General features: G+C 44.6%; 3 protein-coding genes across 5 annotated transcripts in view; 2 read left to right on the forward strand and 1 right to left on the reverse strand.

Annotated features, from left to right (window-relative positions):
- uvssa (UV-stimulated scaffold protein A) overlaps window positions 1-6,393 on the forward strand; it is a 41,513-nt gene extending 35,120 nt beyond the window's left edge. For all 3 annotated transcript variants that reach the window (XM_079673328.1, XM_079673327.1, XM_079673329.1), the window contains exons 12-15: window positions 55-238; window positions 1,200-1,311; window positions 4,662-4,836; window positions 4,990-6,393. In XM_079673328.1, coding sequence (XP_079529454.1) covers window positions 55-238; window positions 1,200-1,311; window positions 4,662-4,836; window positions 4,990-5,083 — 565 coding nt within the window. In that variant the 3' untranslated portion in view covers window positions 5,084-6,393. The remainder of the gene's footprint in view (window positions 1-54; window positions 239-1,199; window positions 1,312-4,661; window positions 4,837-4,989) is intronic.
- Window positions 6,394-6,470: 77 nt separating this feature from the next.
- On the forward strand, window positions 6,471-16,658 carry LOC307034504 (uncharacterized protein). The gene is made up of 2 exons (XM_079673330.1): window positions 6,471-8,590; window positions 15,476-16,658. Exon 1 carries the CDS (start codon window positions 6,563-6,565, stop codon window positions 7,706-7,708), a length of 1,146 nt encoding a protein of 381 aa, XP_079529456.1. The 5' UTR covers window positions 6,471-6,562; the 3' UTR covers window positions 7,709-8,590; window positions 15,476-16,658.
- A 3,260-nt stretch (window positions 16,659-19,918) lies between these two features.
- nkx1.2lb (NK1 transcription factor related 2-like,b) lies at window positions 19,919-24,845 on the reverse strand (the record flags this gene model as incomplete). Its single annotated transcript, XM_079671986.1, has 3 exons — window positions 24,460-24,845; window positions 22,361-22,574; window positions 19,919-20,640 (listed from the first exon to the last, which is right to left on the reverse strand). The coding sequence occupies exons 1-3, from the start codon at window positions 24,772-24,774 to the stop codon at window positions 19,919-19,921; spliced, it is 1,251 nt and encodes a 416-aa protein (XP_079528112.1). The 5' UTR covers window positions 24,775-24,845.
- Window positions 24,846-25,400: the final 555 nt, after the last annotated feature.

The following is a 25,400-nucleotide window of genomic DNA, read 5'->3' on the forward strand; positions in this document are numbered from 1 at the left end:
CCATACAGCAACAGGAGAGTCTTTGTCATGCTCTGCTGTGCGGTCCCTGTGCAGGTCGGCCTCCCAGCATCAGTTCTGGGTTCCCATCGATGTGGACGAGGAGGTGGAGAACAAGGAACTGCTGGCAGAGAGCCGCAGCAGATACATCTCCTTCCCCGGGAGCTTCACCCCGGTCAGCCATCACTGCAGAGCTCCTCTGGGGGCCGGGAAGCTGTGCCAGAGACAGGACCGCCTCAAGGTACGGGACACAAAGACTGCCCCCCTTTCTCATTGTAGTCCTTCTCCATCCAGCGGCTTCCAGGGCTGTTTTGAGCCGGGCCCCGATTCCAAACCAGTTTTTTGTGTTTCCACTGCATCAGTGCCGGCTCTGGGCCCCAAAAACTGGTCCAACTGCGGCATTTATAATCCTGGCGCGCTCCAATAACAGAGAAGCACTTGCTGTTGGTCAGAAGCTTGAGGGGAACAACAGGAGGCCAAGGAGAGCCTAGAACGTTGTTGAAGAATCAGTAGCGCAGAGTTCGCACATTGGCTAAAACGCCCCCACACACATATATGGTATTGACACGCCACGCAACATTAACCAGGCATATGTGTGACTTATTATTTATGATTCAACATACTTTAAACCACAACCTGTTTCTGATATTGTGTTAGCCACAAGGACCTCTTAATTCAAAGCATTTATGGAGAGTAATTATTTAGTTGTTCTTTTAAACACACACAAATGTAATGCAATACACATTTAGTTTATTGGGTCTACATCTTGATATTGATGAGTCCAACTGGCTTTGTTGGCCAGGCTAACATCATCCATGTAGAAACTTTATACATTCGTTGATGTACAGTGCTATGTGCAAAACTTTTTCAGTTAAGGCCAAACGCCGTGGTCAGAAAATGCTAAACCATAGTAGCATACCGTTAGCGACGTCACTCTGGAGAAAAGTATAAAGTTGGAGAAGTCGTTTCTGAATCTCAATCTGGCTTCGTGAGTTTAACAGCAACATGAGCACAAATGCAATCCAACATTGTCCTTATTATGAGGGATATCTCTGCTGGCGTTAGAGCGACTAAGCGATGATGTCTTGTTGTGGCTCCTACTGGGCTGAGGTCAGTTTTGAGCAAACAAACCAGCCCCACAGACCACTTGTTTCATTGAGAGATGTATCGGAGTGTGTGTGAGCTGTCCCTCTGTCCTCCAGTGTCCTTTCCATGGAGGCATCGTCCCTCGGGACCAGGAAGGGAGACCCTGCAGACTGGAGGACCGGCTGAGGGAGGAGAAGGAGGAGAGGAAGAGGTGGGAGGAACGCCCGGGTAAGGAGCACACATCCCTGCACATTGTTCACAAAATGTTCCTCACACCACAGGGAGAAGAAGTAGAAGATCTTTTCTACAATCAACACTAAACAGTACAAATACTGTATTACCAGAAAGGAAAATATTGCTTAAGTGAAAGTACAAAAGTTTTAGCATCAAGTTATTCCTCAGTACCAAAAGTAAAAGTACTCAATATGTGTAATGACCCATTTCATAATCACATACTTTAAATTAGTGGACTATGATTATTGATTTAATAATAGGTTCATCACAGCTGGTTTTAATATCATTAAGCCAAAAGACACCTTAAAAGTGACAACACGTGAAGAACTGGAGTGGTTTAAGCTATCATCATTTTCTCCGGAGGTTATTTTGGTCTGATGATGTTGGTGCACAATTGTATCAACCAACAGACCAAATAATTTTAAAAAAAGCAATACTATTATTAACATTCCTTTCCTCTTTCTATCGGACATGGGAATTAAAAACACAGTAAACAAATCACTTATTGTGATTGACAGCTAGTTATATACAATACCACTATGAACTAGACGTGGGGTTACAGTTTGCTTTCCCACCAACCAGAGCCATGTATGACCTGATCATTGACCTCGCTGCAACACAAGCGTGAATATTCCTCCACAGAACAGCCATGGTGGACTGCTGCTGTGCTCTGTTTACACTGACAAAGGAAAAATCATTTGCAAGTGCGACTTCTCCAGAACTTCCTCCTGGTTCTAAATGGGACACGCACGCAAGCACGCACGCACGCACGCACGCAAGCACACACACACACACACACACACACACACACACACACACAGAGAGGTGATGACAGAGCACAGAGCCCTGCTGCAGCTCTGATCACTCTCAGGCTCTCAACATCTCTGATTTATTTTCTGTCTTTAAGTTTTCTTAGTCTCTATTCTGTCTTCCGCTATTTTTAGTGCGAATGCGCACTGAAAATAGTTCTTCAAATCTTTGATCTTCTTCTTCTTATTATTATTTCAACCAATACTTTGGCTCTCAATAACTTCAGCATTCCTTCAGCTACAGAAACCATTCAAATATCAAACTATTCAGCCTTTTCAGCACATGATGGGAAACGTTATACTTTTTGAAATAGTCAGCTCTTTTTTTAAAAACTTCACATGTGTGCTAACAGTCCAGCCGTGAAGACATCTACGGGACAGTTTTGTGATTTCTTCAAATGCCGTTGCCATGGCGACAGATCGCTCGCCATCAAGTTAGTTCAAAAGTTTGCAGTTAAAATATTCTGATGCTTTTCAAAGCGTTTTTACTTTCTTTTCTCATCTTAATACACATTCATTCACTATTACTTACATTTAATATCTAACTCCTTCAGCCTATTTTCAACTGCAGAAACCATTCAACTATTATATTATTCAGCTATTTCAGGACATCAAGGCTATACATTTTGTTGTTTATACCCTTTTTAAACCTTTTCTTTTAAATATTAAGCTTCTTCAATAATTGTCCTACCCTTCCAGTTTAACATTTCACTTTGAAGTCTTCAACAAAGCAGTCCTGTGCTATCCAACACAACACTACAGGGTGGAAATGGGGCCGTCCCTCCCTACAGGCCGATCACACCTCGCGAAGGGGGCCTCACCTCGCGGAGGGGGCCTCATCTTGCGGAGGAGGCCTCAACTGAGCCGCAAATGCGGCGCACCTATGTGCATTTCACTTTTCTGCATTTCTCCGCTAATTTCAGCAACACTTACTTGGTTTCTGTAGCTAAAATCAGCCACAAATGTTCACAGTTTACAGCATTCGCACATTTTCTGCAGGAAATGCTTCTTCTTGTTTGCTACTCTTCATTATCTTTATTCAGTTATTTTCTTCTATTCTCAAACTCCTCTAACATCACAACAACAAAGTGATAGAGGACACACACACACACACACACAATGTAAATATGCAGCTGCTCCCCTTTTATCAGTAATGACTCCTAAATACACCAGCTGCTTTTCAATTACTGCTCCTCTGTGTGTGTGTGTGTGTGTGTGTGTGTGTGTGTGTGTGTGTGTGTGTGTGTGTGTGTGTGTGTGTGTGTGTGTGTGTGTGTGTGTGTGTGTGTGTGTGTGTGTGTGTGTGTGTGTGTGTGTGTGTGTGTGTGTGTGTGTGTGTGTGTGTGTGTGTGTGTGTGTGTGTGTGTGTGTGATGAGGAATAGTTGAAGGTCCAGTCAGACCCAGGGTCAGACCGGCTGATTAATAACCCCCCCCCACACACACACACACACAGAGCGGGGGATCAGTGTTTTGACAGAGTGGATCCCATCACAATCACAGTGTAATTACTTTGCATTACTGCAGGTTTATCTCTAATTCCCCCGCAGTCCGTCATTAAGCAGAAGTGTCTGTTCGTTTAGCCGGTCATTACTCTGTGTTACTTTATCAGGCAGAATTATGACATTACACTTTTCATTAACACCACAATTGGATCCAAATGGGCCGGGCCGACACTGTTTACTGCTCAGTGAGAGGAGAGTGCAGCACGGCTTCTCTTATCAGCTCTAATGACTTCATTACCGACTTTGTTCAACTTTCAGTGGGGGGGCAGACTGGAGGCAGGTCGCTTCTTCTTCAACATATAAAGTCTGATCTGAGATCTGTATGAATAGAACTGATGCAACACTTAGCATAAAGATGGCCAAACTTAAGCTTTTTTCGGTACATGGCTAAGTTTCTTAGACAGTGGTTTAATTAATACTCAATTCTGATTTGTCCATTTTTACATTCAGCAGACTGTTGCTATAGATGCTCTGATGAATGGACTGTCCGCTGAAAGAAGCCCGGGCAATTTAACAACAGCTGTGGCCAAAAACACATTTGTTATCCTCCATGCTTTTTGAATATTTATTTTTTCAATTTGTGGAGGCATGCACGTTTGGATTCCTGATGCCTAAACTGTCCCCAGGGCTGAAAAAGAGAGACAGGAAGTCATCACTAAAGGGATCACGGGTTGGGCTCTGGCAGTGTTTAAAGACTGGTTCATGGAAGAAAAAAAACAAAATGTGAACAGACTTGGACAGTTACATAAAACCTCGATCCTTGCTGCCGTCATTTTAAGTTTTTGAATGTTGTTTAATAAAACCATGTTCAACATTTTATGTTAAATTATTGATTTGCCTGTAGGTAACCGTGTAATAAGGGGGATAATGTGCAGTGGTCCTTATCGGGAAAATAACCCAGATAAGGGGAACAGGACCCTGAAGGGTGACTCCTGCACATCCTGACAACCCTGTACAATGTGTTGATGCCATGTATGAAATATGGAGATGTCCTCCTCTCTTCACCCTGCTGATGACTCCTCTCTGTTGCAGACTGGAAGGATGCAGATCTGATGCGGGACATCGAGGCGGCCACAGGAGAAGACCTGGGCTCTGACAGGCTGGGGAAAAAAAGGAAAGGGAAGAAGAAGAAATACCCGAACCTCAGCGACCTGAAGCAGAGCGCCAATACGTCCCGCTCCAGGCTGGAGAAGAAAGTCCTCAACAAGTACGTCACTTCCTGTTTCTGAACGATCTGATAGGTTTACAATGTTTCAGTGGGTCTTCAGCTTTATGCATATTTCAGAATGATTTTCCATTCATGTTAAATCAAACATGTTCTGAATCCACCACTTCCTGTCCCCCCTCCCCCCCCTTGCAGGAGCGCCATGCGCAGAGTAGCGGAGGTGATGAGTAAAGCTGACAGCAGGAAACATGACAAGTTCTCCAACCAGTTCAACTACGCCATCCACTGACCTGCATTCACATTGTGACTCTGAAGAAGAGAGGAACGTGATTCTCATAATAATGAGACTTAAAGAACTTCTGACACATCTAATATCAATTATTCAGCCTTTATACGCATCGTTTACATTTGGTATAGCTGATTGAATTTAATGTTTAACTGCTCTTTGAATTTGTTTTTAAACATTTTGTTCAAGATTATGAATGAAAATGATGAAGGTTAAAACATTTGTGTGTGTGTGTTTTCAAAGTCCATATTTATATTTATAAATGTTTCATTGGGTAAATTTGTAAGTAAATATTTTGTTCTTATTGTGATCAGTTCATTGAAATTGATATTTTGGTTATGAAGTGAGTGAACATATCTGTTGCACCTATAAATTTGAGTTCTTACTCTTTTTCCTTACTGATGGTATGTAATTTGGTGGTATGTGTAGAGTCGACGGTGGAAGGAGGGAGAGGCATATACGTGCCTTGATTCCTGCCGAGTCGACGCACAACTGTTGATTGGTGTCAGTGCCCAAAAACTTTTTAGGAGCAATGCGCTCATGGTATAGATGTGGCGCATACATCTTAGTTACTACTCTTTTCCCTCACCCTATCCTAAGGGATTGCATGTACGTAGACACGTTGTACGTCTCCAGCTCTGTTCCTTACTTCTTACTTGCTACCCATTTCCCTCAACCTATCCTAGGGGAGTGCATACATGTTAGTTTAGCTGCTATAGGCTTAGTTTGTCGGGGGACACCATACTTCTTCCTTCTGTCTGTACCTGTGTACTCTCATGTTCCGAATAACCCAGTGTTACAGCCGCAGACGTCCCGCCCTCGCTGCATCCGAAGAGGTGATTGGATGAGACGTTATCCAATCCCCGCCCTTTTCGGCACATTCCCCGGGGGGGGGAGGAGTACAAAGGCTGGGAACGGAGATCATTCGGGAGGCTCTGTGTTGGGAGACAGACGCCTCTAGCATTGCGATACTTCTTGTGTGTGTTATACTGTTAGCTCCCCCTGTAATCCGCAGATACTTAGCCGAGTGCAAGTAGAGTGTTGTAGCTTCGTATTGTGTAATGTTGTGATCTGTTTAACCCATATTAGCTTAGACCCAGGTGAGTAGCACCTGTTGACCAGCTGTTGTGATCTGTTTAACAAGTATTAGCTTAGACCCAGGTGAGTAGCACCTGTAGACCAGCTACAAATGTGTGTGTGTGCAGCTTCTTGAGTCACCATTTGTACCCCGTGTAACGGGAGGGTTTTGTTGTGTTTATAAACTTCCTTGTTAAAATTCTCTCTTGGTGTAATAAAACCACTTATAATTATTACCAATACCACTCTGGTCGTGTTATTTCCCCTTTGGCTCCCCTAGCCCAATAGGGAACGTAACACGTGGGGGCTCGTCCGGGATACTTTGAAGAGAATCCCTGGGGTTATAGGTGGTTTTGTTATAGCAACAAACACTTTTGTAAATACGGGTGGGCAGTACACCCGAGAATGGCGGCCTTCGCCTTAGAGTCGTTCTTAGTTTGGCCGTCCTATGAGGAGCTGGACCGGTGTAAAAAGGACGACTTGATAGAAATAGCGCAGCACTTCAGTCTTGTGGTGAGTCGGCAGATGTTAAAGGAAGAATTGAAGGCATTGGTGGGGGATGAGATGGTGAGAAGGGAATTACTAGTACTGGCTGTGCCCGCTGAGTTCCCAGGGTCTAACGCCTTAACTGAAGACCCGTTAAATCAGAGGCAGGCGGCGGAGTTTACATTTAGCCAAGAAAAGAGTGATGGCAGCGAGGGGGGCGAGCCGTGTGAAGCACTGCTCAGGCCGCCTCGTAAATGTCCACCCTCTCCGGTTGGTAGTACAGATTCCCGGGAAGGGAATAAACTTAAAGTCCGCCTCGCCCGACTTCAGTTAGAAGCAAAAGACAGGGAGCAAGACAGGCAGTATCAGTTTCAGTTGGAGGTAAAGAAAATCGAAGCCGATAAGGAAATGAAAAGAATCGAAGCAGATAAGGAAGTCCGGACACGGCAGATGGAGCTAGACTCCGAACTGCGCGCATCTGGTGTTATTTGCAATCCTAGAGAAAGCTTTCCACTTCCTTCTCATCCACCTGCCTTCAATGTAGGGAAAAATGTAGCATTAGTGCCGGTTTTCCTCGAGACTGAAGTGGATGCGTATTTTTGTGCGTTTGAACACCTTGCAGTGGCACTACAGTGGCCGGCTGAAGCCTGGGCGCTGTTAGTGCAGTGTAGGCTTCACGGGAGAGCTCAAGAGGCAGTTTCTGCTCTTTCGTTAGAGGACAGCTTAAGTTACGACCTGGTGAAGCGTGCCATACTTAGGGTGTACAAGCTAGTTCCCGAAGCCTACCGGCAGAAGTTCAGGAACCATAGAAAGGGTTCTAATCAAACCCATGTTGAGTTTGCCAGGGAAAAAGGGATGTTATTTACGAAGTGGATTGACTCGTGTAACGCTGCAGAGTACTCTGTTCTGAAAGAATTAATTCTCATGGAAGAATTTAAAAGGGGGTTGCCTGACCGCATTGTGGGATACATAAATGAACAGAGAGTACAGTCGCTCTCCGCAGCTGCTGTACTGGCTGACGAATATGTGTTGATGCATAAAACTGTTTTCCCCTGTCGCTACTGAGAGGGCACCCAGCGCGTCTGCTGCACCCTCTGAGCTGGGGAATGTGTATAGGGTAACAAGAGAGGGGAGGGAGTGCCACTATTGTCATCAGTTTGGACATGTTATTGCTAACTGCATGATTCGTAAACGTAAGGAGCAACCACCAAGTCTGACCCGGCCGAAAGGCATTGGGTTAATTAATGCGGAGTCACCCAATATTCCTCCCTCCGACCATGATGAAGAAATAGATCCCTGCTTTAAGCCTTTTGTGTTTGAGGGATTGATATCGTTAACAGGTGAGTCTGATGATCAGAGACCCATCCGCATCCTACGAGACACTGGAGGTTCCCAGTCGGTGATTGTTGCATCTGCCCTGCCATTCTCCGACCAATCAGCGTGTGGGTATGGATCAATATTATGTGGCATTGAAATGGGTTATGTGCCCCGGCCCGTACACAATGTACATGTACAATCTAGATTAATTACTGGATTCTTCCCTGTTGCTGTATGCCCAGCATACGTGGTATAGTTTTCTTAATGGGAAATGACATTGCAGGAGGTAAGGTAACTCCTGCGCTTGAAATATTGGATTCTCCGCAGGCTGTACTGCCTGAGGTAACAAATGACCACATTTTCCCCATTTGTGCTGTCACCCATGCGCAGGCACGTAAGAGTGACTCAGATGTGTCTCTAAATGATACTATGTTTGGGACACTGTTTACAGATGACAAGTTGCCGGAGAAACGATCAGAAGTTGTGGTTCCCCTTTCCCCTGCCGTGGCCACTGCGCCAGCGCAACCTGCCAGCCCAGTTGTTGACGGTTCGACACTCCCGGTAACCCGAGAGCGTTTACTCGCTGCGCAGAGGGCTGATCCGACGCTTGCGAAGTGTTTCGAGCAGGTGGTGAGTAATAGCAAAGCAAGGGGTGAGAAGGTAGCTTATGTGCTGGATAAGGAGATATTAGTGCGCCAATGGTCCCTCACTGCTACGGCTGAAGCTGACTGGAGTGTAGCGCATCAGGTAGTTGTGCCGGCGCCCTACCGTCAACATCTGTAGCGCATGAGAGTAAATGGTCGGGACACTTGGGCGTGACTAAAACTTATCAGATCGTTCTCAAACATTTCTTTTGGCCAGGTTTAAAGAAGGATGTCTCTAGCTTTTGCCGTTGCTGTCATGTGTGCCAGGTTGTCGGTAAGCCTAACCAAAAAATTCCGCAAGCTCCGTTACATCCCATACCGGCTATAGGTGAGCCCTTTGACCGGGTGTTGATAGATTGTGTTGGCCCTTTACCGCGTACGAAAACGGGTCAACAGTATTTGCTCACCATTATGTGTACGTCTACTCGTTTCCCTGAAGCTATTCCGCTGCGTAGTATTACTTCCGCCGCTATAGTTAAGGCGTTGACAAAATTATTTTCCACATTTGGAATACCGCGGGTAATTCAGAGTGACCAAGGGACAAATTTTAAATCCAAGTTGTTCAAACAGGTCCTCCAAACATGTTATGTCCAGCGTGTATCACCCAGAGTCGCAGGGTGCGTTGGAACGGTGGCATCAGACCCTAAAAAGCATGCTGCGGAAGTACTGTTTGGAAACGGAAAAAAACTGGGATGAGGGAATTCCCTTCATCTTGTTCGCAGCTCGTGAAGCTGTTCAGGAATCGTTAGGATTCAGCCCCGCGGAACTCGTTTTCGGCCATACGCCCCGCGGCCCCCTTAAAATCTTACATGATGAGTTTCTCTCGGCTGATACTCCTCCAGATAAGAACGTATTGGATTACGTTAGTCAGTTTCGTGAGCGCCTGCACCGGGCAAATTCACTCGCTAGAGAGTCGCCCTCCGCTTCACAGGCTGTCATGAAGCGTAATTATGACCGTGCCGCTGTTCCTAGGCATTTTGAGATAGGGGAAAAGGTTCTTGCATTATTGCCTATCCCTGGCGCTGCGCTCTCCGCTAAATTCCTCGGGCCGTACGAAATCCGTGACTGTCTTAGTGACACCGATTATGTTATTTGCACTCCGGAGAGACGACGTAAAACGCGCGTTTGCCATGTTAACATGTTGAAACGTTATCATTCGCGCATCGCTGCTGACAGCCAGTCTGGGGGGTTGGGTAATCAAAGAGTAGCTGCTTCCGCATTAATTGTTACAGATAGTTCCGGCCCATCTGATGACGGTTTGGTGATGCGTTCCCATCACCAGCCGGGTGCCCGGTTATGTAACTCGGAGATGATAGAGACGCTGCCCACTACGTTAAGTCATCTGCAGGCGGAGCAGCAGCATGACATAACCCAGTTAGTGGCTCAATTCTCGTGCCTTTTTCAGGATGTCCCGACACAAACTAATGTGATAACGCATGACATCGATGTAAAAGGCGCGAGGCCGATTAAGCAGCACCCGTACCGTGCAAATCCGACCAAGCGCGCCCTTATGAAACAGGAGGCGGAATATCTGGTAGCTAATGGCTTAGCTACACAGAGCTCTAGTCCATGGTGCTCCCCGTGCCTAGTAGAGGCTAAATCTGACGGTTCTCCGCGCTTTATCAAGGACTACCGTAAAGTGAACGCTGTTACGGTGCCCGATGGCTCTCCATTGCCGAGAATGGAGGACTGCATCGACAATTTAGGTTCCGCCAAATACGTCAGTAAATTGGATTTGCTTAAAGGTTATTGGCAGGTACCTTTAACAGACCGTGCGTCGAAAATCTCCGCCTTCGCTACGCCTGACTGTTTCCTACAGTACACCGTCATGGCTTTTGGTATGTGTAACGCTCCTGCCACCTTTCAGAGACTGGTGAATACTGTATTATCAGGAATAAATAACTGTAATGCGCAGGGCAGGAATTTCACGAGGGCCACGAGGGCCATGGCCTCCCACTTTGGCCTTGTGCCCTTAAAAATGATATCTGCCATAAGGCCACAGTGGCCTTGATGCCCTCTCTGACTAAGTTTTGTGGTTTAGAAGTCTGCCTCTTTTCTGACACGGCTTCAACACCAGCATATTTTGAAGGAGGAAAAAAAAATCAGCGGTGCGCTTGATTTGAGCCTGGAATGCACCGCTCGAACGGTCTATGATGACAGTTGACATCAGTCTAGGACCTATCTCCGCCCACCCCCTCACGCGTCCGTGTGCGTAGGACGGTCTAGGACCAAGCTAGCTGATTCTCCGCTCAAGAAAAGGCTGAGGTGAGGTAAGGTTTTGTGATGATCCTGTTTGCCGTTAAGTTTTTCATTTGTCCAGCTTTAAGTGTAATTTTATGGATAACATTACTATTTCTTGCTCGTATGGTAATGCATAATTATAATATTTTGAAGTGTTTTTGTTACTACTTGGATAAGTTATCAGGGCTCGTACGGGTGCTTGAAATCCTTGAAAATGCTTGAATTTTTACGAGGTGTTTTCATGACTTGAAAAGTGCTTGGATTTTGGGAATGGTGCTTGGATTTGAGATAAAGTGCTTGAAATTGTAAATGCTTTACTTTTACAATAAATTGCTGTCTGACTGAATAGTTCGCTTTTTAGATTAAAAGAAAATAAAGAAGTCGGAGCGCGCTTAGTTGCTTCGCTTCTACATAAAAACAGCTCCGCTCCGGCCTCCCCGCGCTATGCGCGCGACCTGCAAGTGTTTTATTTGTGTGAGCTGGGCATTCTAATGAGAGAATGACAGTATGCCAGGAGGTTGCTGTTTTAACGAGCGTTGGCTATCCGAAAAGAAATACAAGCTGTGGCTAAAACGAGGATCAACCCAACGATTCGCCTTCTGCACAGTTTGCCACAAAGAATTTCAATTATTCGAGATGGGAGAGTCTGCGCTGACGAGCAATATGAAAGGTAAGCCGTAGTAGAGCATTTTGGATTAGGCTAACGTTGCATGTTACGTTTGTTTAAGCTAGTAACGTTAGCGAACTCGATGTGGATTATTGCTTATGCAGGTGACAATAATAAAAAGGAGCGTACCTATGTCAGTATGTGCGACAGTCGCCATCCTGTGGTTTTCAGAGGATGAAGCACATAAAAGCAATGTATTTCTACTGGTAGTATTTTTAGTGCCTAAACTTGCTCCATCGAAATCAGTCACATTGACCCGAAGACACATTTTGAGTTATACACTGTTGGAAAGAGGATATTCCTAGCTTTCTAACGGAGGAAACATATTTTAGTTTGTATTAATGGTCTGGGGGAAGCTCGCGAGTGTGTGTTTGTGTGTTTGTGTATTTTTGCATTTGTGTGTATTGTTTTAGTTTCCCGGGGAAAACACTCACGAGAAACACCGGCTGTTGTTATGCCTGCTTTGACGTAAAGTTACTCCGTTCTCCGCTTGTAATTATGCCGTTACAAGCTTCAAAGTTGTATTTATCATCTGAATTTGCCGAAACAAGTTTAATATTCTGAAAGCCAAGACTTTGTTTATTTGAAATCAGATGAAAACAAACTGTAACGGACCCTGCCGTGTTATCTATGATTACTATACGCCAGGGGTCGGCAACCCCTGGCACGCGTGCCAGCATTGGCATAACCAGTGGCACACTAGGAATAAGTGGAATAAGTGTGCAAAATATTTAAATTAATTTTCGGATCCTGAAAGCGAGACCGCCGCCAGAGCTCGTCTCCCCGTTACCTGCAGAAGGAAGCCATGCACGCAACGCAGCCCCGCTCTCTTTATCTCCAGTTGACTTTCTGCCGCTTTCCTCCGTGGTGCAGTGCTGATCGTTTTACCACGGAGGAAAGCACTTCACTAATTGCAGTAACCATAAGGAGCTGTACAAATGCCGTAGTTTTTGCGTGGCTGTGTATTTAGTTGAAAGCCCAGTGGCGATCTGCTCATCTCTCATCGAAATAATATGCTACAAAGGGGCGGACTGGCCATCTGTGTGTTGAACTTTCCTGTCGGCTCCCAGACCGTAGTCGAGGAGGGCAGAAGCAACAAGCTTCAGGTTCAATAACCCACTTTAGCTTAAATGACTGGAGAGAGGCGAGCTCTTCTTGGGAGGACGTTGCATTTATTTAGCTGTTCTTCTGTTTCACAAAATACATCACAGACCTCTGTTTTTCTGCTTTCCCGTTTCACTTCCAGAAACATATACACGTTCCCTCACTGTCGCTCTACCATTCACAAACACACATGCACAAGCCGCACCCCTCTCTCTCTCTCTTAAAGGGACAGCGATCTCATCTCACTCTGCATGACCCTAATATCATAACATTTGTGCTCTGGAGAATCACAGAACGGACGATCGTCCTTATTATTATGCCGTTTAAACCAACTATTTAAATGTGTTTGTTAAATTCGGCATCATGTAAGTTGCGCTGACAGGTCCACACACTGCTTCCGCAGCGAGGCTCCCCCGCCCTCCAGCTGATAGTTGACGAGCGTCAAGCTCCTCAACCCCCCCCCCCCCCCCCCCCCGTTGATAATTATCGATCGTTGGCACGCTGATAACATTTTTAAAATGGCACTTCATATCAAAAAGGTTGCCGACCCCTGCTATACGCCATACATTCATAATGTCAGCGGGAGGGAGGGGGGAGCATCGCTACGTAAAAGCATTAGTGCGAGGGAGAGCTGTCATCTTCCCTTTACAAGCTTCAAACATGTATTTATCGGGAGATTTTGGCAATAAAAGTTTCATATTCTGCAAAAAATTCCCTGGAAACCTCCAAAACCCTTACACAGAAAGAGGATCTCTGCACACGCTTTTTTTTATATCAGCTTTGTGTTTCAATGGTTTTGTCCTAACCTTGGAGAGCCGTATGTTTACTGCCACCCTAAAAGGACCTCAAAAATGTTAAAAATGTTAATGAAGAATTTATTGAAAAGTTAGTTGGCTGATTGTTTTATATTGGCTCAGCCAGGTTATATGGGATGCCCAGTCTACTATATATGATATGGGTCACTCATTTTACAATATTAAACTTGGTTTTCTTATCTTTAATTTGTCATCCTTATGTAGAATGCTATTACGAAACACACATTTGGTTGTTTATAGCATAAAGAACATCGGATTTAATGTGAGGTAGGGAAATAATCATTTGAGTATAAATATGTGCATATAAATATGTAATTTACAACAGCTGTAGGCTGCTTGAAAAGCTTGAAAATGCACCTTGAAAATGCTTGAAAAGTGCTTGAATTTGACTTTGGAAAAGGTGTAAGAACCCTGAGTTATGTTGCAGTTGTGTTCTTTTTTTATTATTATCTAGTGCTAGGCAGTTAGCGCTGTGTTGTTAGCTGTCAAAGACCTCTGTGCAGACTTATTTGACTACCGGCGATCGCAGACGGAAGTTCAAAGTTTGCTGCTCGTTTATATCGCCCAATTTTCAAAACGCGATCAAAATACCCATTCACATGTCTTGTGGCATGCCTGAACTGTCTACATACGACATTGTGCGTCACCATAGTAGGGAAACTTTCCTCCCATTATGGTCCAGATTCTTGTTGGAGAAGTGAAGAATGTACCCCAATCTGCTGCACCTAATACAAATAGTCCTAGTTTTTCCTGTCTCTACCTCTCAAGTTGAACGGCAGTTCTCAGTAATGAAGAGAATGCAGGGCGATTGGCGTTTAAGCCTGCACACTTCAACAATTGAAGATCTACTCCTCATCAAATCCCAGGGTTGTGCTCCTGCTGAATATCAAAGTGATGAAGCTGTGGCAAGATGGTGGGCAGCTGGCATCAACAAAAGGAGTCCCAATATTCATCCCTATGGTCAAAGGAACCCCAAAAGTCAAAATCTCCCTGACTCGTCATCATCTCCAAGTGACTCAGAATAAGGACGCACCTTGACGTAGGCCCACTACCACAGTCTCACAGTGAGCCAAACATGTCTGTGCTATAAGAATCCTTGGTAGTTTTAATAAAGAATTTGTTTAATTGCAATTTGGTGTCCATTGAATGCTTAATAAATATATATAAAAGTATTGTAAATGCATATACAATCGTAGTCACTTCATATCGTATGTTAAATCATTGTTTTAATTTATGGCCTTGGTGCCCTGGCTTTTGGCCTTTGTGCCCTTAAAAAATTGACAACTCAAAAGGCCAAGTGGCCTTGCCCCTAAAATGACGAAATTCCAGGCCTGGTAATGCGTATTTAGATGATCTCATTGTGTACACTCCCACCTGGGAGATGCAGATGCAGATATTGGGTCAGGTATTCACCCGCCTCGCACAAGCATCTCTTACTTTGAATCTGGCCAAGTGTGAGTTTGGGAAAGCTACTGTCACCTACTTAGGGAAGCAGGTTGGGCAAGGCCAAGTCCGACCAGTGGAAGCTAAGGTTGCTGCGGTGACTGAATGTGCGGTGCCCGGCACCAGGAGTGACCTCCGCCGTTTCCTCGGCATGGCAGGCTACTACCGCAGTTTCTGTCGCAACTTTTCCACTGTAGCCCAACCGCTAACTAATTTGATAAGTCCCAAGGCGGACTACGTTTGGACCCCTGAGTGCCAATATGCATTTGAATGCGTAAAAACACTCTTAAGTCACGCTCCTGTGCTCGCTGCTCCCGATCTGGCTAAGCCCTTTACACTAGAGGTGGATGCCAGTGCAGTGGGGGCCGGTGCTGTGTTACTGCAGGAGGATGTGGATGGAGTGGATCATCCTGTCTGTTACTTCTCCCGTAAGTTCAACAAACATCAGGTCCGGTACTCTACCATTGAAAAGGAGACCCTTGCTTTGTTGTTAGCTCTCCAGCACTTTGAAGTTTATGTCGGATCCAGTTCTTTGCCAGTTGCAGTATTTACCGACCATAATCCCATTGTCTTTTTGTCCCGCATGTACAATCCCAACCAGCGTCTCATGCGGTGGGCTCTGATCGTCCAAGACTACAACCTGCAGATCCGACACAAAAAGGGTTCAGAGAACGTGTTTGCAGATGCTCTGTCCAGACTGTAGTGATGTGTTCTGTGTTCGTTATGTTGTGGGGTATGGTTCATCAAAAACCCTGTGGGGTTTTGTCTTAAGGGAGGGGGTGTTACAGCCGCAGACGTCCCACCCTCGCTGCATCCGAAGAGGTGATTGGATGAGACGTTATCCAATCCCCGCCCTTTCCGGCACATTCCCCGGGGGGTGGAGGAGTACAAAGGCTGGGAACGGAGATCATTCGGGAGGCTCTGTGTTGGGAGACAGACGCCTCTAGCATTGCAATACTTCTTGTGTGTGTTATACTGTTAGCTCCCCCTGTAATCCGCAGATACTTAGCCGAGTGCAAGTAGAGTGTTGTAGCTTCGTATTGTGTAATGTTGTGATCTGTTTAACCCGTATTAGCTTAGACCCAGGTGAGTAGCACCTGTTGACCAGCTGTTGTGATCTGTTTAACAAGTATTAGCTTAGACCCAGGTGAGTAGCACCTGTAGACCAGCTACAACTGTGTGTGTGTGCAGCTTCTTGAGTCACCATTTGTACCCCGTGTAACGGGAGGGTTTTGTTGTGTTTATAAACTTCCTTGTTAAAATTCTCTCTTGGTGTAATAAAACCACTAATTATTACCAATACCACTCTGGTCGTGTTATTTCCCCTTTGGCTCCCCTAGCCCAATAGGGAACGTAACACCCAGCTTCCCCAAATTTCTTTTTGGTGTCTATCTACGCCGGGATCGTGAGTCGTGGCTGATCCTGTTGCTGTGGTCCTGAGTCCTGGATCCTCTATCCTGAGTTCTGGATCTGAGTCCTGGATTTCGAGTCATGGCTGAACCTGTCTCTGTGGTCCTGCCTGACTCTCACCATACTACTTCCCTGATGGCTCCCACAGGATTGTTGACATCCTCGTGGATTCATCTTCTTATTATAGACACATGCATTTCCAAACATTTGGACTACCTATGTTGCAAATGTATTATCTTTTCAATTTACACACGGAATCTATTGCACGTCTGTCCGTCCTGGGAGAGGGATCCCTCCTCTGTTGCTCTCCCTGAGGTTTCTCCCATGTTCCCCTTTAAACTGTGGGGTTTTCTCTGGAAGTGTTTCCTTGTACGATGTGAGGGTGTAAGGACAGAGGCTGGCGTATTGTCAAGACCACTGAGACAAATGTAACATTTGTGATATTGGGCTATATAAATAAACATTGATTGATTGATTGATTCTGTAAACTGTCCTTGTAATCTGATTACTGTAAAATGATAAGACACACTTAAATTGTATTTTGACAGCAACAAATGTTTGTTTGTAAAGAAAACTTGATTGCTGCTTCCTGGATTTATGGTCACATGACTACACATGCAGTTTCCTAACATGCTCCTCCCTCCTACTTGTCACCTGTTTCTTTAAGTCAACAGTCAACTTGCATTGTGGGTAATGTAGGCGCAGAGTTGGGGATATTCTAGTTTAAAGGTAGGGTATGTAAGTTTTAGAAACCGGCGCGAGATCGCTAGAATTTGAAAATACACGACCGGAGAAAATCTGCCACTTCCTTACAGAGCCCCTCCTCCAACACACACGAACGCGCACATGAACAATGAGGGCACAAGATAAGTTTGTGCACAGATGGAAGGCTGACAGGCATGTGGGCCATCCAGTTATTTTAGCCGGGCCGGCTCAGATGATTGTTCGTGCTTTTTACAGTACCACGGCTTCCACAGATGTCATTTTTTTATGGATTTATTGTCAAAGCACTTAAGATATTCATTGCTATCGGGATGTTAAGAGCATTCCATGGAATATAACACAAAGTGTATCTCGAGCCGGTTTCTCAAACTTACCTACCCAACCTTTAATGTGAAGGCTTAACATAACAATTACAAAATAAATGTCATGATAGTAATCAGTTGCAATTGTAGGTACTGAAATGCCAAAGGTTGGCAGTTACAGAATGGTCACATCCCAGTGTATGATCTTAAAGCTCTTAAATACTTTATACATTCATTCTGATGAATCTGAAAGTTATATTGAAGAAGTTTGACAAAATGAATACTCATTTCAAACTATAGAACTTGTTATACATGATTAGCAATACAAATCTTCATTTAGATAATGTTTAAGGAGTTTTAGTAAAGGTTTTGACAAGGAAGAAGAAAGTGGAATATAAAGATAATTGTTGTGTCTCAAATTGTGTGTTTCTGTACTTACGTTTGCTGTTTCGAATGCATATGTGTTACAGTGTGAAGTATGGCACTATAATGCACTACGAGTACTTAGATGATCCATTCAAAATGGTCAACAAGTTGACTTCTCGCACTTAATGACCGCCATCTTGGCAAGATGTCGAAAGTTAACTACGCAATTGCAGTTGCTCCGGTAGATATTAAATAAAAGTTCTGCATGTGTTTTTTTAGTAACGTTTGCATAGTGACCACATAGTAGTAACATTCCATTATATTGGTTTAAAAGGCCACATACATTTTATTAGTTTATTTGAGAAGTTTATAATCATCTGGTACGGCAAATTATCGCAGCTAACTAGCTAGCTAGCTAACAGCTGCCATCATCACTTCCTGTGAGGGCCCAGCAGTCCTGTGCTAACACTACAGGGTGGAAATGAACACATTGCCTACGTGTGTTAACAGAGCACGACATGGCAGCAGGGCCGTCCCTCCCTACAGGCCGATCACGCCGACTGCGTGGGGCCTCACCTTGCGGAGGGGGCCTCACCCTGCGGCGGGGGCCTCATCTTGCGGAGGGAGCCTCAACTGAGCCGCAAATGCGGCGCACCTATGTGCTTATGCGGCTCAATTAGTGTGGCGCGGCACGGTTTCGCCACTGCGAGGCTCCACTAGCCCCCCCGTCGACGCTCGCAAAACAGAGGGCCTGTTTGCGTGGGGCCTCAAGTTTGCCAGGGACGGCCCTGCATGGCAGTATTCTAAAGGAGGTATCAAGAGACTGGCAGATGTCTCGGTTCATGCTGCATACATTTTCAACCCTCTTGTTTGGGACAGTCTGCATGAGCGTTACACAGTGATAGACAGCTGAGTCAGCATTAACACTGCTGAAAGTCCCACTTTCTCTCTGTAATACCAGCTAAATTGAACTGAAGTGCATGAAGCCTAATGTTTTGCTGAGTCATTAAGGGACATATCCTCTAACATTACCAGCTCTCACTCATTAATGTGTCCACTGTCGTGGAGCGGTGTGGGAAGATGCATTCTGATTGGTCGACTGCTTCTCCAAGCAGGACGTCCCGCTGCCAATGAGCACCCCCACACAGTGAAAGCATCTCTGCTGTGATTGTGAGTGGTGAAGCTGAACTGAATCACATCCATCTGACCCCAGACCTGCTGCTGAAAACCCATCAGCCTGTACTTTGTTTGTCCAGACTGTAAAATCCCAACCAATATTGGATGGACTTTTCCGTCCAACTATCCCCCTCAGGAGGAATCTGCCTGGCTCTAGTGATACTTTGACCATCATCAGGTCAACATTTTAACATGTCCCATACTATAGTTTATGACCTAACACCTGCAGAACTGATGACATTGACGATTTCCTCATCACTTTGTTTTATACAAATCCGCAAATGTTAGTATGCTAACATGCTACACTGAAAAGATAATACCAAAGCATCATCACTGTTGGCATGCTAGCATGTGGACACTAGAATGGCTCTTGTTATTTTGAATTGTACCTGTTAAGGGTATGAGTTGGGGACCCACAGAAAATAGGTCCGTCCTGCTGTCCTGCTCCATCACAAAGACTTCACCGGGCCACCATTCACGCTTTCATTGACATTATTTAATATAAAGGACGATATCATGTTAAGCTGAGGATTCAGTACATCCAAGGATTTTATGGAAACATAACAAATTCAATAAATAAGAGAAATGAAAACAACCACAGCTGGAGGTACACGTCACTGACAATAGATCAAGCCATTCCTTAAGTCATAAATAAACATTCAATATTCCGACAGACTTTTTTTTAAACAAAAAAATCAACTATTTGTCTATTACGTCGTTTAAAACAGCATTTGGAATAGGGAGCTAGAACATAGATGTATGTACAGTTTCTGGTAGATATTCACATCCTATCAAAATAATCCATTGAAATTAAAGCCTTGAAGTGTTGGTAGTAAAAAGGAGAGCAGAGCTGACAGTCTGTCTGCTGGAACATTTCAGTCTCCCTGGGCTCAGTGTGTGTGTGTGTGTGTGTGTGTGTGTGTGTGTGTGTGTGTGTGTGTGTGTGTGTGTGTGTGTGTGTGTGTGTGTGTGTGTGTGTGTGTGTGTGTGTGTGTGTGTGTGTGTGTGTGTGTGTGTGTGTGTGTGTGTGTGTGTGTGTGTGTGTGTGTGTGTGTGTGTGTGAAGGTCTACAGGTGTGTGCTGTAGAAGGCGGGGGCAGCGTAGCTCTGTGTCCCCAGCATGAAGGGGGACAGGACGTGGCTGGCGGTGAGGAAGGGCAGCTGGACCAGGCTGCCGGCGGAGTGGTGGTGGTGGTGGCCCCCGTAGCTGTGCATGGCCAGGTGCCCGCCTAACGGGGGGGACTGACTGAGAGGGCTGAGGCTCCCCATGCCTCCCCCCCCTGATCCTCCGCCCCCTGCACCGGTGGGGGCAGAGGTGTCCGCCCCGGGGTTCTGCTTCTTCCACTTGGTGCGGCGGTTCTGGAACCAGATCTTGACCTGGGTCTCGGTGAGGGACAGCGACAGGGCCAGGTTGAGGCGCTCGCACACCGACAGGTACCGCGTGGACTTGAACTTGTTCTCCAGCGACACCAGCTGCTCGTAGGTGAAGGCAGTCCGGGCTCTGCGGGGCTTCCCCGACTTGGAGTCCGAGCCGGAGCGCTTCCTCTTGGGTTTCCCCTGCGAGCCCTGGCTCCCGGTGCTCTGGCCATCGGTGTTCTGGCCCGCGGGGCTCTTGGTGTCTCTGTCGGGGTCCTGGTGACCCTGCTGGCCCCCCTCTCTGTCTCCGTTGGAGGGCAGAGCGGAGCTGCTCTCCTCGCTGCTGTAGGGCCCGTCTGCGGCCTCAGAGTCGGGACTCCCTGCTCTGTGGTAGTCCTCTTCCTCGTCCTGGCCCCTGAACACAAAGCCTTCCTCTGGAAACACAACAAAGACCAGGTCAGATTTACAGTCAGAGCCTTTCATTTTAAGATTGAGCTTTAGTGGTGATTGGTAAATGAAAGTCACACAGAGATGCGGGGGCCTGAGTGGCCCGAGGCCCCTCGGCTCAGTCTTTTCCTAGTGTTAAATAGTGTAAATGAGATGGCAACAGTATATTTGACAAGACAACGTCAATGTTTAAATTAACTTGGCAGTGCAAAAATGTGACACAATAAAAATCACTGAGGCCTGTACTCCCTAATATATATATATATAGATATATATATAAATATGTGTGTGTAATATATATATATATATATATATATATATATATATATATATATATATATACTGTATATACATATATATATATATATATAATAATATACCTCACATTAGTAAATATTAAAGCTACAGGAGACTCATAAGCCCTTAACATTACAGTTTGCATTATGCTATGGTGTATTACCAAAAATGAGTTTGTTTTTCACTAATAGCCCGTTAGTTATTTTTGACTGGCCAGATATTTGTTTTATTTTTGTAATCATTAATGTTCGAGCTGATAATGAAATGGACATTTTAGTCAAGGGTTTGGTGTGTTAAAAACTAAGATCTCATATATTTGAATCCAATCATACTTCACAATATTCTGTCTGACTCACAGAGTTTACAGTTGGGTACAGACATGCTGTTAATATTACATAATGCTTCCTGACAAAAAACGTACAGAAATCATTTGAATGAATTTGAATATAAATGTGTTAACAATGAGGACCTTGATATTTAAATATTCCATAATATGTAACTACTCTTCACTGCAGCCTGAAACCAACATTTAAAATCTCAACATGAGTTGATAAGACTTCTTTGTCCCATTTTAAGTGTAATTATCAACACCCTTTTATTCAAATCCTTCCATTTTTGTATCATTGAGTACAAACATTTTCAAATGGATTGTATAGGAAAGTGTATATTTTATTTTCTTCGAATGTGTTTTGACTGCTGTGTATTTATCACAGGTCAGGAATAGTAAAAAACGAAATAGTAGAGGAGAGAAAACACGCAACGGGTAAACGAATTATCCATGAACCGGACTCATTTAACACACGAATGAAATGTGTGACACACAAAAAATACAGAGACAGATATTCTAACAGTATTACTCATCCCACACGCACGAGCCGTATACACCTCGTGCTTTTTATTTATTTTTTACCGGAGCTTCAATTTAAGGCGATGCGTTTCTTTTTCTTCGATTGAGAACGAACTTTAACTTTCGATCAGAAGGTTTTGTTTTAAAAAAACAAACACATTCCATCAGGATTAACAGTTATAGCCTACTATCAACAAATCAGGAAAGTCTATATGTAGTACATTGAAAAGAATAGTTTAACAAAAGTTCTCTCACACAAACAACTACTACCCCGATTAAAAACGAAATCTACTTAATTTGAGCTTTGGCGTAATGAAGACAGGTTTACCACCAATTACTAAATATATTTTTACAGTTAAATACTCAAATCAAAACAATAAAAAATAAACACACACAGATAAAGATTTGGGTAAACGAAATCAATGTTTTAAAAGGCTGAATTACTTCAGAAAATGTAAGCTTGAAGACATTTGGACGGAGAAAGAGCGGCGGCGACTGGCGGGAAAACATTAACGGAACATGATGGAGCAGCCGTTAAAGGTAGATCCGTAAAATGGACTCACTGCTCTGGTATTCCTCCGCAACGTAGCAGCCTTTAGCCGACTCCACACTGGGCTCGCGCTCCCCCGCTCCTCCTCTCCGGTTCTCCGCTCCGTACGCGCTCAGCTCGCGCTCACCCCGTTGGCTGGCGTGCTGCTGTCTTCGGCAGCTCGTGAACTTGTTCGGGTCCAGGATGTCCAGCACGGAGAAAGAGGTGGTCCGGTGCCCGGTGGGGCCCTGGAGAATAACGCATTGGAATTATTCATTGACAGCTAGAGAGTAAGAGCTGCAGATATTGGATGATCGATTATTTTGTATTTTGAATTGTTTATAATAGCCTACTCGTCATAATAATGTTAATATTATTATTATTAATAATAATACAAAATAAATAATAATAATAATAATTATTATTATTATTATTATTATTATTATTATAATTATAATAATAGCATACTAGTATTATGCTACTACATCTAGGCCTACTATTACTACTACTACTACTACTACTACTACTACTACTACTACTACTACTACAACAACTAGGCTACTACTACTACTAGGCTACTACTAATGCTAGCCTACTACTACTACTTATAATAATAATAATAATAATAATAATAATAATAATAATAATAATACAAATAATAGTAATAATAATCATTGTAATAAATGTCATATGGCCCGTGAAATACACTTTACTACATGTGTCTCCTATGTGTAAATCGGGTATCGAACAGCCAATCAAACGGCGCTAAAGTGTGTTCATAAAGCGAACACACAACATGACCACAAATCAAACACATTTCCTATTTCCAATATGTAGCGGTCAATAGGTATCAGAGGGCGAACGAATCAATCCAATTTTATTTATATGGTTCTCATGTTGAAGGGATAAAAGGAAGTAAACTCTTCTTCGTGTTAGTCAGGATGAGAAGACATTAAGAGACACTTTGAAGTTGAATGAAGACATGGGTTTATGATTTCCCAAAAAATCACAAATCCTTGCATGAGTTTAACCCTGTGTGTGTCCCCCATGTTTATATGATATATATATATATATATGAACCCTGAGTTTATATCCAGAAGATTTATGTGAAGCCCAAAAGGCGGCCGAGTGCATGGAGTAGATAACAGATTAGGATCATTCATTAATTAATGAGGCCAGTCTGGAGCATGTCGACATGAATAATCCCACATTAATAATATTATAATTTCTCCCTTGAAATAATCCCAGGGAGCATGCGGGTTGGACCAATGGGCCTATTAACATGTGATGATAAGAAGAATCACACAATAGCTCGGTGTGATTAAGAGGGATAGTCCAGTTCAGATAGGAAACACAAACTAATCTACGATCATGACATTTAATCCAAGGATGTAGGGTTATTTTTCTAGAATTAACAGGAGTACTTTTTCAATTATAACCATCTTGGATCTTCTTCGTATAGGCTTTCATTTCAAAGTAAATGGAAATACTGTGAGATCATTCTGAAAGAGTGGACTTGTAAGGTTTTTTTTAAGGATTCAATCACAATACAGTTTGCAGGAACAACTACATTATGTGAGCTTTTATAGAAATGCATTTGATTGTAGGTATTGTGATTGTTTCCCCATCTCATTACCAGAGCAAATTGGCGGATAATTTTACTGCTATGTCTTAATTAAGGCCTCATCTGCCTGCATGGCGGCAGGCCCACAGGAACACAGCTGTCATACAAAGAAATACACATAGCTTACACACCCTCTGTCGTTTACCACGGGGCATTTTCAGTTATTTTTGCACTTCAACTTTCTGTTACTTTTCATGGCAAACAATTTACCATATTTCCTGTTTATTTCAATGCAATTTATAGGCTTATATGTTCAAAGTTCAAAGGCTTAATGGTCATTTGCACATCTACAGTGTAGTTATGGAAATGAAAATCTTAAATGCATGCTCCTCCAGCAATGCAACATAATATGTAGGCCTATAAGACATAAAACAAATAGTGCAAGAAGAAACGGACATAAAAGAGTGAGAGAGAATGTTGCAGGATGTTGTTTACTTCTGGGTCTGGATTGTTCACTCTGTGAGTGTACCCTCTCCCCCAAATACCCGTGAGGTGTTGCGTGCATCTACCTGCTGTGGCGGGGCTAACACCGGGTTGGTAGGCGGAGGTTCCGAGTGGTTCTCCCCGGCCTGAGCGTCTCTGCCTCCCGCCCCCGCGCTGGAGAAGAGCCGCTTCTCCCCGGCGGCTGCTCCCTCCAGAATGTCTATGCTGTCCGGGCCCACCACGGTCTGGACCCCGTCCCCGCCGGGCCCCGGTACCGCTCTGTCCCGACTCATCACGGGCTGAACCGCGTCCGCCAGGGGCCCCGGTGCACTTCTGTCCCGGCTAATCACAGTCTGGACCCCGTCTGCCCCGGGCCCCGGCACCAATCTGTCCCGGTTCATCACTTTACTGTCCCTGTCCCATATATCAAGAATCCGGTTTAAAAATTAGGAGCGGTTAAAAATGGAAAGATTCTGGACCGAGCCGTTTTAAAGGGACCGTGTGGTTCTGACTCGGAGGGGATCCATCAGCATCCAGAGTGAGGAGAAGTTTTCCACAGAACCGAATCCCGTCAAACTTTCTGTCCTCTCTGCATTCCCGCAGCCTCTCCGCTGATCGGCTCACTGTGTGTCCTGTACGGTACCGTTATCCCGTGTCGGCGCACACACACACAAACACACGCACAATAAAAGCAGCGTGCCGACCTCCAGCCCCGCGCGCTCTGTCTGCTCACCGATGGGTGCGCGCTCTGGAAGCCTGACAGGAGTTGAAGGCGGGACGGCACTGATCTATCTCTCTAATAGTTCAAACTAGCTCTCGCCCCCCCTCCCTCTCTCTATTAGTTAAGCGAAGCCCCCGCTCTCCTCCCATTCTCTCAACGCCTTTTTTGGCTTTTAGCTGGCCCCTCGAGGACCCACTATCATATAGGCCTATCATATATGTGTGCGTGTGCGTGTGCGTGTGCGTGCGTGTGCGTGTGTGTGTGTGTGTGTGTGTGTGTGTGTGTGTGTGTGTGTGTGTGTGTGTC

Source organism: Notothenia rossii (assembly GCF_949606895.1).
Source record: "Notothenia rossii genome assembly, chromosome: 3".
NCBI classification, from domain to species: domain Eukaryota; kingdom Metazoa; phylum Chordata; class Actinopteri; order Perciformes; family Nototheniidae; genus Notothenia; species Notothenia rossii.

Excerpts from the sequence above, each read along its gene's own strand:
- LOC307034504 (XM_079673330.1), top strand. The coding sequence starts at position 6,563 with ATGGCGGCCTTCGCCTTAGAGTCGTTCTTAGTTTGGCCGTCCTATGAG.